We start from the raw sequence: 16417 nt of genomic DNA, 5'->3' as shown, positions 1-16417 counted from the left end.
GCAGCCCCTCGGCAGCCCCTCGGCAGCAGGAGCACAGATGGGTGCTGGACTTGGGTGCCAGTGATCCCCCTCCGTGTTTTGGGGGGCCACTGCTAAAGTGCGTGCGCTCATGTGGGGGGTTTCAGGCCCCAGCTCCAGCTGCTGCACTGCAAATTCCCCTCCTGCCTGCGAGAATGAGGTGCTGAGGAGCTGACATGACATTATTAAGAGCGTTTACAAGGTGACTGGTTGTGGGAGCTGATCTGGCAGCCTTCCCCTCTCCAGGTGCTGCCCAGAGCCTTGCTGGGAACGCTGGCTGCCTGCACTGGCTCCTGCATCCCGACGCACGTGGCCCTTTCTTGGCTTTTGCGAGCCTGTAACGGGAATGCGAAAACATGGCTGGCGAGTGCCCAAGAAGCCAAATCTGCGGTTTTTGGTCTCTTTTTGCAGCCTCTTGACCAACCAATGCTGACTTGCTGGCTGTCACCTGCTGTGTTTACCGCAGCCCTTTGTGGCCTTAATTCAGAAAGTGGTGCAGGGAGACGGAGGAAACCGTGTGGTGGGCGGGGGATGCTCGGGAGAGGCGAGATGGCTCTTTGAGCAGCCACAACACCCCTCTCGCACTGCTGGGGTGCTTCCCTGTGCATCCAAGCACAGAGGGGGTGCCCACCTTTGCGGGTGGTTATGGTTAGCTCTGCTGGCGTGGACGTGGCTGTGCTGTGCCCCTTGCTGGCGTGGTTTGGCATTTGTGGTGTAGCTAAGCATGGTCTTCAGCACTGAAAGCAGCCCCAGCCAACCTGCCCTTGAGCTGCCGGACTGGACAAAGCTGGAGCAAAGGAAGGTTTTATTGCCTGCGAGGTTTCTTTTCCCCTGTCTCCCCCCATCTCTATTCATCTCTCCAGGGAGGTGGAGGCAGCAGCGGATATTGGAGCTGGGAGCATTTCATATGCAAATGCCTGTGTGTGTAAGTCCAGACCCCTAACCCCGGCGCGGTGCCAGCATCCATCGTTGTCAGCCCCGCCGGCTCGGGGCGAAGGGTTTGGAGAGCATCCCGGTCTCCTGTGCCCTCCTGGCTGCGATGGAAATGGGAGGCTCTGCTGGCTCTGTCCTGGGGACAAAGGATGCTGCTCCGGGATGGACCCTGCCCCAACAGCCGCTGCCCCTGTGGGTTTGGGGTCACCCGGCCTTTCCACACAGTCTCCATCTCGGGTTTCCTGGGGCAGCGGCTGTCATGGCCCCAAGGCGATGAGAGCTTTGAGCTTGGCTCAGGAAACTAATTTGATTACAAATTTATTGCCAGGTTACTTTTACCAGTGGCACGAGGACAGCTGGTTTCACTTTCTGAGTAGTTTGTTGTTTACTTGGCAGCCAGATAAAATCCAGCATCTTCTCGGCCTTCTTCTGTGCATGCCGGCTAATCTCCTGGCTTCATCTGACCTTGTTGCTGCCACGTGCTTTCCCCTGGGGACCCAGGCTCAGATTTTTTCCTGTGGCCAGGCAGCCATGAGTGAGTCCGTGCTTGTTCTTCCCACCTCTGCAGCATGCGTGTGCCTGCCTCTGCTGGGTTTCTGATATTAAAAAATGAGGGTTTCTCAGGTGTAACGTGTTTGGGAGGGGATCGGGGCAGGAGCAGCATCCTGCCCTGGCCTGTATGGTGGGGCTGGAGCTGGAGCAGTGCCACAGCTCATCCCCATGCGCCACTGTCGCTGTTTGCTTTCGTCCCATCACATGATGGCTTCCTTGAGGAACAGCCCGCGCTGGAGCTGCCCAAGGTGGCCGGGTGCGATAAGAGATCCAGGGCCACCATCTGCCTTGGCCACGGCGGGTGGAGGCCGTGGTGGGTTTTGGTTCCTCCAGCACGTGGCTTTCCTGGTCCCACCTCCCTGCACATGGGGAGGAAGACGCTCTGGTTGCTCCCAGGGAAGGGTGGGCACCTCTCCTCCGGCACGGCCACCCCGCGAGGTGTCCCCTGGGGAGCACAGCCAGCTGGGGTACTCGTGGGCCATGCTCTAACTGAGGATCTCCGGCGATTTACAGCTCTCCCACCACAGCCTGGTGCTGCCAGAGATGGCTTTTGCTCCAGAAAGGTCCAACTGAGCCTTCCTAAGAGCATCTGATGGGCTTGGGCCAGGCTGGTGGGATCAGGCAGATCTGGTGCTGTGCCAGTGCTTGAATGAAGCAGGCAGAGCAAAGTTAGCAACTGAATTATTTCATTTATTTTTTAATGGGGATTAAGTTTTTCTGCAGGAGAGTGGGTCTCTAGGGAACAGAGGTTTCAGGCTCCTGCCTTCTTGTTTGGTGTTTTTTTTCTCTTTTTTTTTTTTTTTTCTTTTAATCCCGGATTCTTCTACGCTGCTGCATGCCACAGCCAGTCCGGTCAGGAGCTGGTGGCAGCAGCTGGAATATGAAGCACCACTTCAGAGCATGGCGCGGCCATGAGTAAAGGCCTGGCTGAGCCCACAGGCGTGATCCCTGGGAGCGTTCACGCTCCGGGAGAACAACCATGGAAGGACCAGGGCCACCTCCAGATCCCGGGTGGGCGCAGGGTGCCGTGGGGAGGGAGCTCTGGGTGCCCTGCTCCCCAGCCCTGGCTGCCTCAGGGACTCGGGATCCCCCGTCTTTGGTCGAAGGGTGGTGGGGCTGGCTGGCGGAGCGAGCTGCCACCCCTTTGCCCGCCTCCTGCACGGCGCTAATCAGGTTTCACACTGCTTAGTTTGGGACATCTAATGAGATTAGGGCTCAAGGTTGCCTGCTTGCCCTCCATTTACAGGGGAAAAGGAGAGAATCAGCTTCTTCCTTCTCTTCTCTTTCCATTTCTAAGGGTTTTGCATGTCTTCTGTCCCAAGCAGGCTGTGGGGTTGCAGGTCTCCCAGCTGTCCTCGTGTTTGCAACGTGGTGAGGCCAGTCAAACCCTGGGCTGCTTTGTGGGGCACAGCTGGGGGGTAGAAGGCAGCCAAAGCGGGGGACACAGTTTCCTACCAGCAGCTTGGGCTGCAAGTTCCTCGTGCCTTTTCTCTTGCTGTTTTGCATCACTATTTGCAGGGAGCGGGGCGAGGGGGTCCGGAGCCAGGGGCTGTCAGTGGGGCCATGCCCGGGCAGCCCAGTTGGGGGGGACCCCAGCCCTGACCACCCTCACATGCGTTGTGAGCTGCTGCGTGGAGCTTGTACAAACACAGCGCCCAAGCGCGCCCCAAACAAAGCGCAGCCAGTTCCCGCTAGCCTAACGTTTTCCTATTTCTCCCGCTGCCAAGCAGCCTTTGGTTGGCGTTGGAATAACAAGCCTCTTTGCGGAGACACCGGGCCTTTTGTTAGCCAGTAGAAAAGGAGTTTTGATGCTGGCGATCCCCCCGCCCCCTGGCTTTCCTGCTCCCTAAGCTGCTGCTGTGGGAAGTGCAAAGCTTGGCCTTGAGCGGCTGTCGATGATGCCACCATCACAGCTCTGACCTGGATCCCTGCAGTCCCACCTCGGGGCTCGGCCGTGCCGGGGCGCAGCTCCGCACCCCAGCTGGCTGCCCTGCCGTGGGGGCCTGGCTCCTCTGAGAGAGCCTGGGGCTTGGGACTTCTTTTGGGGGATTTTTCCAGGACTTGGGGTCTTTACCGGTGCTCAGCCCCTGTGCAGGCAGTGGGAGTGGGTGCAGGATGAGGCCAGGGCTCCAGCACAGGGCTCTGCTGCTCACCTTTGGGGCTTCCATCAAATCTTGTGGTGGGTTTTTTTTGGTTTTGGTGTTTATTTTGTTTTGGTTTTGCATGACTTTCTCTCTGCTGAGGTGCCGGCGGGGTGTGCTGGGAATTATGGAGCGGGAGTTTACCCAGCCGTGGAGAGAGTGGCTCTGTGGAGGTGTCCCTGTGGCTGGAGGGGCAGGGAGGGACCTGGAGATGGCATCACCTTCCTCCTCCTCCCCCGGCCTGGGAAAGGTGCCACCTTGCCGTGTCAGCACAGGCCCCTGGGAGAGCGTGCAGACGTGTATGTCCTCTTGCACGTGGGCGCGCGAGCAAGCCTTCCTCCACGCCCAGAGCTGGGATGATGTTGCTCCCTCCCAAAAAACAGGAGTGTTTTCTGCCAGGAGACCTTTGCTGCCCCTCCCTGTGTGCATGCCCATCCTCCTCACCTCCGGCGCCGGCTTCACCTCCTCCCTCTCACCCAGCAGCTCCATATGCATCAAGAGCTGCCTTCACCACATGCATCTGCCTCGCGACATGCGGCTTTTGTCTGTGGCCTGGTACCCAGCCACTGCCTGTCCCCGTCCCCTGCTTTCTCCTGCCCGTTCCTCGCAGGGCGACACCACTGAGTCGATGCCGGCTCAGTGGGGTTCGGCACTTTCCCAGAGCCCGGGGTGCGTGGCCGTGAGTTTCATGGCATCATTTAATGAGCAAGTGCAGTGCGGCTCCCTGCCAGCATCCTCGGAGGGGTGACAAACCAGGGGAGGCTTCTGAGAAGGGAAGCGGTGAAATAATGCCTGAATCGCTGCATCAGCAAGAACTCAACGGCCTCGGCAGTCATCTGGGGAGGCTGCCGGGCAGGCGGGTGGATTGATGGAGGTTTTTAACACTGGGAAAGAAGCAGTGAGATCACCCTCGCCACCTCTTCAGCATGACGTGTTTGGTTTGCTGCCGAGAGGGAGGGTTAAAAAGCCCGGGCCGTGTTGGAGAGGGTCTGGATGAGACGTGTCTAGGATGGCATTGCATGCACGTCGTTCAGCAAAGCCACTGGCTGGGTGTGAGGATCTGCTGGGGTCCGTGTTGTGGGAGAGCGGGGGTCACTTTGGGCGATGCGTGGAGGGGAGGCAACCTGCCTGCACTGGGGGCAGCAGGGCTGGCAGCGCTGATGGCTACGGACGCCCTAGGAAAGGTGCCCAGTCTGGGGCACCAAAAAGCAAACCCCACCAAGAAAAGGAGGCTGGAGCTCCGTGCCCTGGGGATGCTCACCTTCCTGCAGAGCTGTGGGGGGCCAGGCAAGCACACCTCCTCACTGGTGCTGCGAAGGGAAATGGTCTCCTTTTGGGTCATTTCAGAGTTTCTGGAGGCCTTGTGCCCTCCTGTTGGCTCCGTCCATCCCATCTGGGGCCGGCCGAGGGGACTGGCCCCAGTCTGGGTGTCACATTCCTGTAGACCCCATAAGTGCTGGTGTGCTGGGGGGTTTGCACTCCTCCTGCCTGGGAGCAGGAGTTAATGCTGAGCCGTGCTGCTGGGCAATGATTAAGCTGCGAGCAGGTGGCAGTCCAGCTTGGCTGTTTGCTTTGCAGAATAAAAACTGGCCGGAATGATGTTTGTGTCCAGCCTTATTGGGAACCATCTCATCTCTGCCCTCTGCCCCCATCTCCCAGCAGCGAGGTGGTCCTCGGGGACCTGTCCCGTGTCCCCCCTCCAACCCCGAAGCAGCCCTGGCTGCAGGGCGACAGCTCTGCCTTGGGGAGGGAAGTCTTTTTTTTCTTTTAAGATATAATTCTTATTTTGGTGCCCAGACGTCTGCTGGAAAGGGGAACATCTCCGCTCTTATCATCATCGCTTCCTTTCCCTGGTTCCTCGGAGCTCAGATTTTACTGCTGATGGTGGCGGGGGGGGGTCCGAGGTCCCCCCTGTGCAGCCCCCTTCCCTCTCCCCTTGCTTTGCCGCATCCAGCTGACCCTTGGCAGTGTGGGCAGCTCCTCTGCCGAGAGGTTTGCAGTTAAATATTCACTTGTGCCGTCCTCTTGGTACAGATATTGGTCTGGGGCAGGGCTGGTGCAGAATGGCCCCTGAACCCTGGGCTGGATGGGTTGTTACTGGTGAAGCCCAGTTCAATCCCCCTCATTCCCTGTGCAAACATGGGGTGACGATGGGGCACTTGGAGCCTCAGCCCTTGCACGTACACTTCTCCCAGGCCAAAACCCCTATTTGCACAAAAAAACAGTGTTCGGAAGGTTGGTTTTTCCAGGGCCACGAGGAGCATTGCTGCCTGGGAGGTTTGGTAGTCCCAATTTTTTCAGACCTTTTTCAGCCCTGGAATTTGGTGGGGATGCCGAGGGGCTAGCATGGGACCCTGTAGACTTGTCGCGTCCCTCCTGGTGGGGCCGTGGCTGCTTCGGGAGGATGAAAGCCAGGAGGAAATGTTTAACATGGGGAATGTGCCTGCTCTGCCAGGAGCCGGAGGCGCGCGGGCAGGGCCAGGCGTCGGGGCCTGCTGGATGGCGAGGGGATCGGCGGCTCTGCCCGCACACGCACGGGCGGGTGATTCACCAGCAGGAGGAGAGGTGTTTGTTTTTTTTTTTTGATTCGAAGTGGAGGAGCTTGTCCTGTGGGGATGCGCTGGGCAGTGCCGGGAGCCGCGACCTGCTTCGTCCCACCTTGTTTTTAATAGCCCAGATCACAAGAAACGTCATCTTTGTTCTTGCTTTCCTTTCCCATGGCTCCTGGCGCCGCGGGCAGGGTGGAGCGAGCCCCCGCACCCCGGCAGGGCCCTGTCTGTGCTTGCAGGAGGGGGTGCGCCGGCACGTGCGGATGCACTCGGCAGCCGGGGATGCATCTTGCTGAGCTGTCTGCCTGTCTGCAGCAGCATTTGTTGTTGTTTGCAAGGAGGGCGTGATGCTGCGGGTTTAGCCAAGCTCTGGGTTTTGCAGGGGGAAAAGCCATGGTCCAGGGTGAAACGACCCTGGCTGGGCACCGGTGTAGGGCATGAGCTCAGTCCCCTGGTTTGGGGGTGCAGTGGCTTTGCTCGAGCACTGTGCCCACCGTTCAGTCCCTGCAGAGGCCAGAGCCAAGCCAGGCTCCTTGCCCCACTCCGGAGCAGGACCTGGCCCCGGGGCCGTGCCGGGGAGCAGCGGGCGGTGCGTGTCTGCGATTTACCTGGAGCATCCCTGATCCGGAAACCCAAAGACTCCTTCCCTTCCTCAGCAATTCATGGCTGCTGCCGTAAATGACCGAGATTTGCCCTCAAAGCACCCAGAAAGGAGGAAAAAACAACAGAAAGGGGAAAAGCATCACAGAGGAAGCACGGCAGGAAACCTGGGCCCTGTACTGCAGTCACGAGTTTGTGCGTGCTCAACACTGCTGCCAGACAAGCCCTTTTCCCTGCCGTGGGAGGCGGGTGTCCCCTGCCTAGTGTGGGGTGACCCTACTCCCTATTTGGGGCAGAGAAGCCACTCTAAAACACTCCAGGGTCCCCTGCTGTGCTTGCGGCCACTTCCATGTCCAGTGGTGTCCTCTGTGGGAGATGAGCAGGGACTTTGGGCTTGGCTGGGGGGCACTGGTAGGCACCCCTGTCTGCCCTGGGCACAGGGGGGTTCAGGCAGAGCCCTGGAGAGGTGCTTCACCCAGGTACGGTGCTGCCGGATGCCGGCTCTGGCTCTTTCCGCCACCCCCAGCACCATCCGGTGATGCCTGCTTTGGCGTTTCCACAGTGCCATCTGGCTGCCACCTCCCAGGGCCGGGATGTGTCTCCCTGGCTGGAGGCCATGGGGCCTCGGCTGCCTTCTGGCAGGCCATGGTAGTCCGGGGGAGCATCCCTGCGGCATCGCCCACCCCGACGCCGGGGTGCCTCCCCACCCCGAGTGGTGCCGGGGAAGCTCGGCTCCCGTGCGCCGCTGCCCGGCAGCTTCCCCAGTCATATAAGGAGATGCCGGAGCCGGCAGCCGTGGCGAGGCCGTGTCGGCTGAGCATTACTCACCAGGGAGGTGCATGGCGGGGGGGGTGGATTGGCCCCAGACAAGAAATGCTTTGCTGGAGCCAGGGGTGACTCAGCTCCGGGCAAGAGGCACGGCCAGAGCACGGAGGGGGAGCCAGGGCAGCCATGTCCCCAGAGCCGTCCCCAAGGGGTGCCCTAAGACCCAGGCAGGGTGCTGGGGGGGAGTAGGGGCAGCGATGGGGGTAACACCATTTTGGGTGATGCACAGGGCTGCAAAATGCTGCCGCAGGGCACCCTGTGAAGTGCAGGGGTGCCCTGCAAGGTGGGGACCCCCCCACTGGGGGGCACAGCCGCTCTGTTCCCCAAATTCCTCCACGGGCGGGAGATGCGTGTCCTCTCCCCACCCCTTTCCTTTCCGGGCCAAGGCGATGGTCGAAGCTGAAAAAGCCGCCTTGCAAGGAACTAAAATGAGCTGTTTGTGTTTTGGGTGCGTGGGGTGGTTCCCATGGTGGAGAGGGGGGGCGGCCTCAGGCTGCTGCCCCGGGGCAAGCCGGGGGGGGGGGTGCCGGTGGCTGCATCCGGATTTGGGTGGCCCCCAGAGCCCTGGTGGGTCATCCCGAAACCTGCCGTTGGCTCCCGGTGCCCCGGGTCTGCCGCCGGCTGGGCTGCAGCCGTTACCGGCTTCCTGCAGCGGCGAGAGGCGGCCGGGCTGGCTTGTGGCGAGCGTGTGCTGGCAAGGGGAGCGTGGAAAGGGAAGGGGGGGAACAGTGTTAAACTGAGTGGGATGAAGTGGGAGACCACCAGTGTCCCTGGGGTGTCCTGGTGCAGGGGCGGGATGTATTTACATATATAAACATAGATTATTTATGTATGTGTTTATATATTAAATTTTTTGTATGATTATATATATTTAAAGATTTTCTTTCGCCCGAAGGCCAGTCCGGCTGGAGCAGCTGGCAGTGCTCTGTGTGCATTTTATCTCTGCGTGTGCAGCACCCAGGAAGCACAGGAGCAGCTGAGCCCCCATGGGTGCACCTGGGGCGAGGGGATAGGGAACACCAGCTCCCGTTTCCCAGAGCCTTTTCCCTCGGCGCATCCGAGCCCCAGCAGCCGCAGCCGTCTGCCTTGCAGGGCACTAAATGCCTCGCTCGGAGCCACACTGCGGGGACATTTATGGTGGCCTCCTGCCTGCCGGTGGGTCGTTACTCCTGCAGCGCTTCCCCTGCTTTGACAGAAAGCAGATTGCTTTAGATGAAAACTATACCAGGGTATTTTTTATCTGGGCAGGGCTGAAGCTCTGAAAAATATATTGCAAACGGCGCCGAGGCCTGAGGGAAATTCTCTATATTTTCTATTGCCCGTCTCGTTAGCCTGACCGGCGTTAGGGGGTCGTGGGTGGTGCAGGTCCCCCGTGGAGCGGTGCAACGTTTGGGTCTATCAGGTCTTGCTCAGTATGGTTTTCTTAGTGGGCCTGGCCAGCTTGTGGCCGTTGGGTTTGGGGAGCGGCTCAGGGGTTATAAATATAATTTAAACCTCTGCTTGCATCTGGGTGACACCCCAGACCTCATGTGGTTTCACCGTCCCGCACTGCGGAGCGGGAGCTGCTGGGTGGCGGCTGGTCCGACGCTGGCTGTGTGCGAGCCCGGGCTCCTCTGTCAGCAAAGCCCGAGCTGGGCTGGTGTTTCGCAGGTCTGCGGCCCTGAGCTGTGGCACGCCGTCCTCACCTTAATGGCCTTCCCCTTCGCTGCCGAGCGCCGGCAGCAGAACAACCCCCTCTTGTAGGAAGGTGAAGGCAAAAAATGAGCATTTAATTCTGTACAACTTTCTAAGAGCAAGTTTCTTCCCTTGGGGTCTGGCGGGGGGACGCGGCACGTGATGGGCTGTGAAAGCACAACAGGCTTTGTAAGGAGCTTCTCCACCTGGTTTGCTCGTGGTTACAACGGCAAACGGGCCGGGGGATGTAACGGCTGTGCCGCGGCAGGGCTTGCCGCTCTCAGTTTCTGTGCTGTTTCTGTACCTCCGCTGCTAGAAACGGTTCTGAAAAGAAACGAAACTCCCAGAGTTACGCTGAGCACGGTGCTCACTGTTAATAAACAGGGTGGGATGCAAAGTCTCACCATGCATGATGTGATGCTTGCGGCGAGCGGGGCACCTGGCTGCAGGGAGAGCGGGGAGGTGGACGAACCTTTACCTTTTGTGTTAGAGCATCTTTTGTGGGTATTTCCCCATGGGGGTGCCCTGGCACTTAATACATCTATCTTTGGGCATCCAGGGGGGGCGAGGGAAACACGCTTGGGGTACCTGACTCCCAGAAGCCCAAATTTGGTCACTTTGCTTTTGCTACTCTTGCTGGGCAGAGGGATTCCTGCGAGCAGACTGGTGCTGGGTCCAGCCCGGGGTACCGACCCCCAGCAGGCAGCTGCCTGCTGCTGCTCACATGCTGCCAAAGTGCTGCCTGCATCTCCCAGCCTCTCCCTCCTCTGTCCCAGCTGCCCTTGGTGGGTTGGCATCATGGGGCAGTCTGCGGGCAGGAGACGGCAGGCCAGGCTGATGGCTGTCACCCGCTGCAGGGGGCAAGATTTAGTGCTCCTGGGCCCCACCCCCCCCATGAAGAGTGGGACGTTGCGGTGATGCTGGCGCGGCAGCTGCTCCTGCCGATCCCCCTTCGCCGCGGATGCCGGAGCCGCAGCCGACCTTCCAGCGGGGCTGGGAATGGAAATTGAGGAGATGACGTCTCTCCTCCCAAGAGCGGGGGGGGAGACGACGACAAAGTTTGGCCGCGTGAACACCAAGGAAAGAAGTTTGAGCTGGCCTGAGGCTCGCTTTCTTCCTCCACCCACCCCGCTGCCGCGCTCCCAAACCTTCCTGGCCCCGTCCTGGCGACGCTGGCTGTCCCTGAGCCCTGCCAGCTCCGGGGGCGCAGCCAGCTGGAGGCAGAGGCACAGGCAGGAAGTTTCGGAAGTTTCTGCAGGCAGCGGCTCGGCCCCCCCCATCCCCTCAGCCTCCCAGCGATGCCGGCCTCCGGCAGCGGCAGCTTCGGGAAAAAGAAATTTGGAGTTGGGCTCAGGATAACGGGCTGGGAGTAGGGGACGATGCCTCTTTCGGAGAGCTCCTATTTGCCGCCCGCCGCCTTTGTCCTGAGCCACGTCCTGGGCATCGCCGGCGTCCTGTACTGGAGGAGCCGGAACAGAGAAGGTAGGGACGGCCCCCGCGGGGGGAGAGGGCTAAGATGGCCGGCGTGCCGCTGGCAAGGGTCACAGCTTGTTTTCCCTCCCTGAGAACCATGGCAGCGGCGAGGCAGGGATGGACACGGCCGCTGGGGAGGGGGACACGGCGGTGGGGTTCCTACCGGCACAGCCACCCTGGTCCCCACATGGGGGCCAGAAAGGGAGGGGGGGCAGATGTTTCAGTGCCTAAATTTGGTCTCTCCACCCGTTCCCAGCGCACGTGAGGGGTGGGAGCGGCTGGAACGGGGGTGTCCCGCTGGGGACGAGGCTGCTTTTTGTCTCGGCACGAGCCTGCGACACGTGGCTGGTGGTCTGCCTCTTGGCTCCTGCCCCGGCACAGGTGGGCGTCCCTGCTACCCCTCGCCGTGACAGCACCGTCTCCGTTAGCTACCGACACCCGCAGCGGTGAGACAGGGCCCTGGGAGCTCCTCCCGGCACGGGCTCGCTGAGCAGCTGGGGCTGACCCTGCCTCAGTTTCCCAAAATAGGGCTTGCACATGACCACTGCCCGAGGAGGGCGAGGATTCGTTACAGGGACGTGTGATAGCTCCAGGCCCCGGACAAGGACTCAGTAGCTCCTTCTCCATCTTGACCTCTTCCTCCTGGGATTTGTTTGTTTTGATTCCTCCCTCTTTTTTTCCAGCAGGGCTTGTTCTCTCCTGTGCCTCCGCACAGGGCCTTTTCCCAGTGTCCGTGACAGATTCTCCCTTTTCTTTCCCTTTTTCCACGAGAAGGAGCGGGACCACAGAGCCTGGGCAGTGCACAGGGACTTGTCCCCAAATATTGCTTGTGGGATACGCTTTTTCCTTCTTCCCTGAAAACTGCTGGGAGAGAGAGATTGAGGCTGAGTTGCACAAATGTGCAGAAGCGTCCCTGTTGCACATTAAGCCCAGCCTTGCTGCAATTCCTCCTGTTGACCCGCTGTCCCCGTCCACTTAAGTAATCTCTGTGTCCGGGCAGTGTCGTGCTCGGCTCCATCTAGGGACCTCCTGGCCTCTTCCCAGTGCAACCGTCTCCTCCCAGCTCCTTACCCCGTGCTGACCCACTGCTTCACCCTGCAGAAATCCATCCCTTTTGGGAAAAATCCTGGTGCAAGTGTTGCAAGCAGCAAATATATTTAATATCTGTTTTCTTTTATCGCTCCTTCCCAGTAAAGGTCAGGTAATACCCACCCCCACAGGCACAGCATCCTGGAAGACGAGGGTCATCTTGCAGAAGGTTTTGTTGTACAAGTAACGCCCGCGATGCTCGTCCAGCTCGGCCGAGCATCCACCCAGGTCTCCTTTGCATCACCGCTTCTCAGGTGTCTCCCTCATTAAATATCCAGGTGCTGGGTAGTTTGCTGCTGCAGGTATCTCCTGTGCATTCTTCCAGGCTGAATCAGACACCGTTTCCTCTCCCTGTTTCGAAAGGCTCTGTAAATCCTGCCCAGTTGGCTCTGCTGTCATGATGGATTATGTCAGCCCGCGAGTTGGCAGCCAGCACATTTTAAATACCTCGTGCTCCTCAGCCAGACAGATTTTCTGCATATCCCCATCTTAAAAGTACTGCCTTAAAAAAAAAAAAAAAGGTACATTCCCATTCTTTGCTTGCCTCGAAGGAGTTCAAAGCGAAAGCGATGGGTTTCAACACTTTCAACATTTGTTTCTAGACATCTATGCACAACAAGACCCTCCTTCACCCCAAGGCTGGCTCTCACTATTTAATGCACAGAGCTGCTTTCACACTGAGCGTGGGCTCAGAGATGTCCCCAAGATCTCTGTGAGCTCATCCAGGGCCGTGCCCCATCTGATGTCTGCTGTACTCCTTTGGCTTTAGCAGGAATTAATGAGCAGGAGCAGAAAGCTCAGGAGCCACTTCCAGGCTTTGTTCCAGCAGGAGAGGCTGAAGGAGCCAGTGGGGGATGCTGAAATGATGGGCTTCCTCTCGAGGATGGCAAAGGGCCGTCCTGGGGGAGCACTGGAGAGCCGGGTCTCAGCCCCGGGCACCAGCGGGATGGTGGGTGCCTGGCCAGGGTTAGGGTTAGGGAGGGTGCCTGGCCAGGCACCCTCCGTCCTGCCGGCACCTAGGGGTGGGATCAGGCTCTAGCTGCAGCAGCCTGAGGCAGGATGAGGTGAATGATGGAGTCTGACAGCGAGCGAGGCCAGCGATGATGGAGGGGAGATCCTGGGGGGAGCGGCAGCTCCCGGCTGGGCGTGTTGGGAGCTGCTGGGGACAGGCAGGCTGCCAGGACGGAGGCTGCTGCAGGCAGATGGGGAGGGGGGAAATGTCTGTGCAGGGTGGTGGGAGGGTCTCCTGCACCTGGCGCCTGTGGCAGCTCTCCCCGTGACCATGGCAAGTGCCTGGGGGCCCTGGGGTCCGAGGGATTGTGAGTGGGAGGTTTTCATCCCATGTTCAGCTGATACCCCCAGTTTCAGGGTGCTGGAAACCAGCTGTGGGGCAGGATGGTTTTCCCTATTCCCCCTCGCTAGCTGGGTTCACTTGGGGGACCAGCAGCAGCCAGAAAACCCCAAAGTCCACCTCCCCCTTGGGCGGCCACCTCCACTCCTTGGTCCTTCCTGCTTCTGGCCCCTCCGTGGAGGGATGACACTGCTGTGGGAGAGAGCAGGCAGCGCCCTGGTGCCTTTGGGATGCCCATTTTGGGGATGCAGTGGTCTACGCTCTCGTGCAATGTGGGGAGAGGAAGTGGCGAGGGAATTAAACAGCATATGTGGTCCTGCAGGGGTTTGGGCCTGAGGTGCAGGCAGCTGAGGTGCAGGCAGCTGAACCCTGCTCCTCGCCTGCTCCAGGGAGCAGCTGGGACAGGTCTCGGAGCACTCCGGGGCCGTCCCACACTGGTCCCTGGGGCTGGGCTCTGCCAGGGCAGCGGTGGGGACAGGGACACCATGGCTGTGGCTCAGCTGGGCTCAGGCTGAGTTGTTGCCTGGCTTGTCAGGGTTTTTTTGCCTCTGCGCAAGTCTCACCTGTCTTGGGAAAGCAGCAACATGAAAGCACTTTGCAGCTGGAAGCATCCACGCCGCTCTGATAGCATCAGCGGTGCTGGAAGCCAGCTAATGGATGTGTGCGCACAGGCATGTTCAGTTCAGGACCGTGGTTTTCACCGGTGCTGGCAGCAGGGTCTCCGTTTGCCGGCGATGTTCCCTGCGTCAGTGCCACCCGCTTTCCTCCATGCCCTGCGTGCGAGGGGACCCGAGGCTCCGCAGTCAGCCTTTCCTGCCCTCACCTGCCGCTGGCTTGTCTTCAGAGTGGTGCAGATTTCCTCCAGCCACCGTAACCTTCCCTCTCGCCATGTCCTGCCTGCTGCCTGGCCGTCCCCTCTGCTCGCTGGCTGGGGCCAGCGAACCTCTGCTACACGGGGGAGAGGACAAGCGTGGTGGTGGGGGTGCAACAAGTTGCTTATCAGCCTAACTCTGGAAAAGATTAGCCAGGGAGAGATAAGCTTGCAATGCCCTAATATTGGTAGTAGGCAGTAACTGCATTATTATTAGCTCAGACGATAGCGCGGGTGTGGGGTGGGGAGGTGTAATCTGCTTAGAGTCCAGGAACCACCCAAAGGTGGTGAGACAGGGAAAAAAAAAGGAAGAAAAAACCCCGTTTATGCAGGAGTTGGGAAGAGGGAGCGTGCCGAGGAGCTGCTGGCCCATGGGCACCTCCCTGGGGCCAGTGTCGGAGGTGCCTTGCTGCAGACCTTCCATGTGGGACTTAGTGACGTGTCCCTGTCCCCACGTGCTCCCTGCGATGCTCGGGGACATGCTCCCGCCTTCCCCCAGCAGCAGCCTGGATCCTCTCACCTTCCTGGCCGGGGCAGCAGGGCTCTGGCCAGCGGAAGGTCTGCAGAGGGATTATATTTAGAAAAAAAGGAAGAGAGGTGGTGATAAGGAGGCCCCCGTTATCTCCCTGCATGCCGAGCGGGGCTGTGGCTGGTTCCCGGCTCCGGCATTTTGGACCTGGGAAATGATTTGGGAAGAAGCTGGAGGCGGGCAGGAAGGAGCAGGGAGAACAGCCTGGCATTGTCCCTTCTGTCCCCAGTGCAATTAACTGGAAAACAAGACGAGGGAAAACAAGCCAAGAGCCTGCTGGCAAGGCAGTGCCCAGCTCTGCGGGACGAGCCTGCCTCCGTACCCCCAGCCCGCTGGCTCTGCCGGGAGCTGCACCACCTCTTGCTTGCTTGCAGGAGGGAGCAGCTCTCCCCTTCCTCGCTGGGAGCTTTCTGAGCAGCTTTGCTGGCCATCGGGCCTGCGGGGCGGTGAGGATTTTGCTGGAGCAAAACCTGAGGTTGGTGAGGAGCTGCCGCGCCAGCGGCACCCTCGGCTGGGAGCACCTGGAGAAGCGCGAGGAGCAGGGGAAGCGTGGGTGAGGCAGCCGTTGACATCGTGGCAGGGTTTGTGGTGATGCCCCGGAGGAGGAGCGGCTGGTGCCCGTGCCAGGGGCAGCGGGTGTAGGAAGTGATGCAGTGGGAGGAGCTGCAGCCAAGAAGTCACCCACCCGCACGCGCTGGGGCCAAGGTCGGCGAGTGGGTGGTGCCGCCAGAAGACCCTTCCCCAAGAGCCAGCCGCTGTTTTGCCGGGACCCAGCGTTTCCCATCCCGGGCGATGGAGAGGCGGCATCTCTCCGGGGAGGGGAGGCAGCTGAGAGCCTGCCTGGTGTGCCGGATGTGCTGCATCGGTTAGTACCCACCACCCTCTCCTTCCCAGCCCGCGGGCAGCCCCCACCGTGCTGCTGGTGCTGCGCCGTGGCTGGGGTACGGCTCAAGCTTGATCCACCCTGAATTAACGCCAGGGTTGGGAAGGGACCCGGCACCGTGACTCTGGTGGGGTGAGGTGAAGGAAAGGTCCCTAAAAACACGTGGGGGTGACGCAGCTTCCTATTGCAGGCGGCGGTCGGTGGTGCCAGGCGGCAGCTCTGTGGCTCGGCCGCATCGTCCCGGGAAGCTGTGCCGAGGCGAGAGCCTGGCGGGGTGGGGAGCGAGGGCAGCTGTAGTTCAACCGGCGGATAGTTTTCGGCACCTGGTTACATGCCTGGGCCAGGGGACGGAGCGGGATGCAGGGGAGGTGACGTGCTGGTGGGGTGCCGCATGTTTTACTGCGGTGCTTTCGGATGGGGGAAGCGTGGGGTGCGTTTGGAGGAGGAAGGCTGTTAGGTGGTGCTTTCAAATCTGTGTGGACTGAGATGTGGGGAGGTTTCCCCAAGGACCCCTGGGGCCGTGGCTGCTCGGCCAGTGCAGGGAACCCCCAGTGACACCCCTCCCCCACTGTGACGGGGGACATGGGGCCATCCAGGCAGGACATGCAGTGTGGCTGGGAGCCCGGGCTGAGAGATTCTAGTTTTCTCCCTTTTTCTTGATTTTTGGCTTAAAACCAGAGCAAGGGGTGCTTCTGCCTGGTGGACCGTGATGTCGGAATCATAGAATGCTTTGGGTTGGAAGGGACCATAAACATCACCTAGTTCCAGCCCCCCTGCCATGGGCAGGGCCACCTTCCCCTAGACCAGGTAACTCAAAGCCCCATCCAATGTGGCCTTGAACACTTCCAGGGATGGGGCATCCACCACTCCTCACCACCCTCATAGTGAAGAATTTCTTCCTTATAGCTAATCTAAATCTACGCTCTTTC

General features: G+C 60.0%; 1 protein-coding gene across 24 annotated transcripts in view; it reads left to right on the top strand.

Annotated features, from left to right (window-relative positions):
• Positions 1–16417, top strand: part of MACF1 (microtubule actin crosslinking factor 1) — a 141671-nt gene that overhangs the window by 12749 nt on the left and 112505 nt on the right. For 21 of the 24 annotated variants that reach the window (XM_075115160.1, XM_075115159.1, XM_075115158.1 and 18 more), the window contains exon 1: positions 15383–15470. The exons of 2 other annotated variants lie outside the window; for them this stretch is intronic. In XM_075115160.1, the coding sequence (XP_074971261.1) occupies positions 15398–15470 (73 nt within the window). In that variant the 5' untranslated portion in view covers positions 15383–15397. Of the gene's footprint in view, positions 1–10656; positions 10775–15382; positions 15471–16417 lie in introns of those variants that run through there. One more of the 24 variants, XM_075115148.1, reaches the window with a different exon arrangement.

The sequence above is a fragment of the Phalacrocorax aristotelis genome, chromosome 20 (assembly GCF_949628215.1).
Source record: "Phalacrocorax aristotelis chromosome 20, bGulAri2.1, whole genome shotgun sequence".
NCBI lineage: Eukaryota > Metazoa > Chordata > Aves > Suliformes > Phalacrocoracidae > Phalacrocorax > Phalacrocorax aristotelis.
Note: the sequence above shows the minus strand (reverse complement) of the source record. Positions and strands in the feature narration are given on the sequence as shown.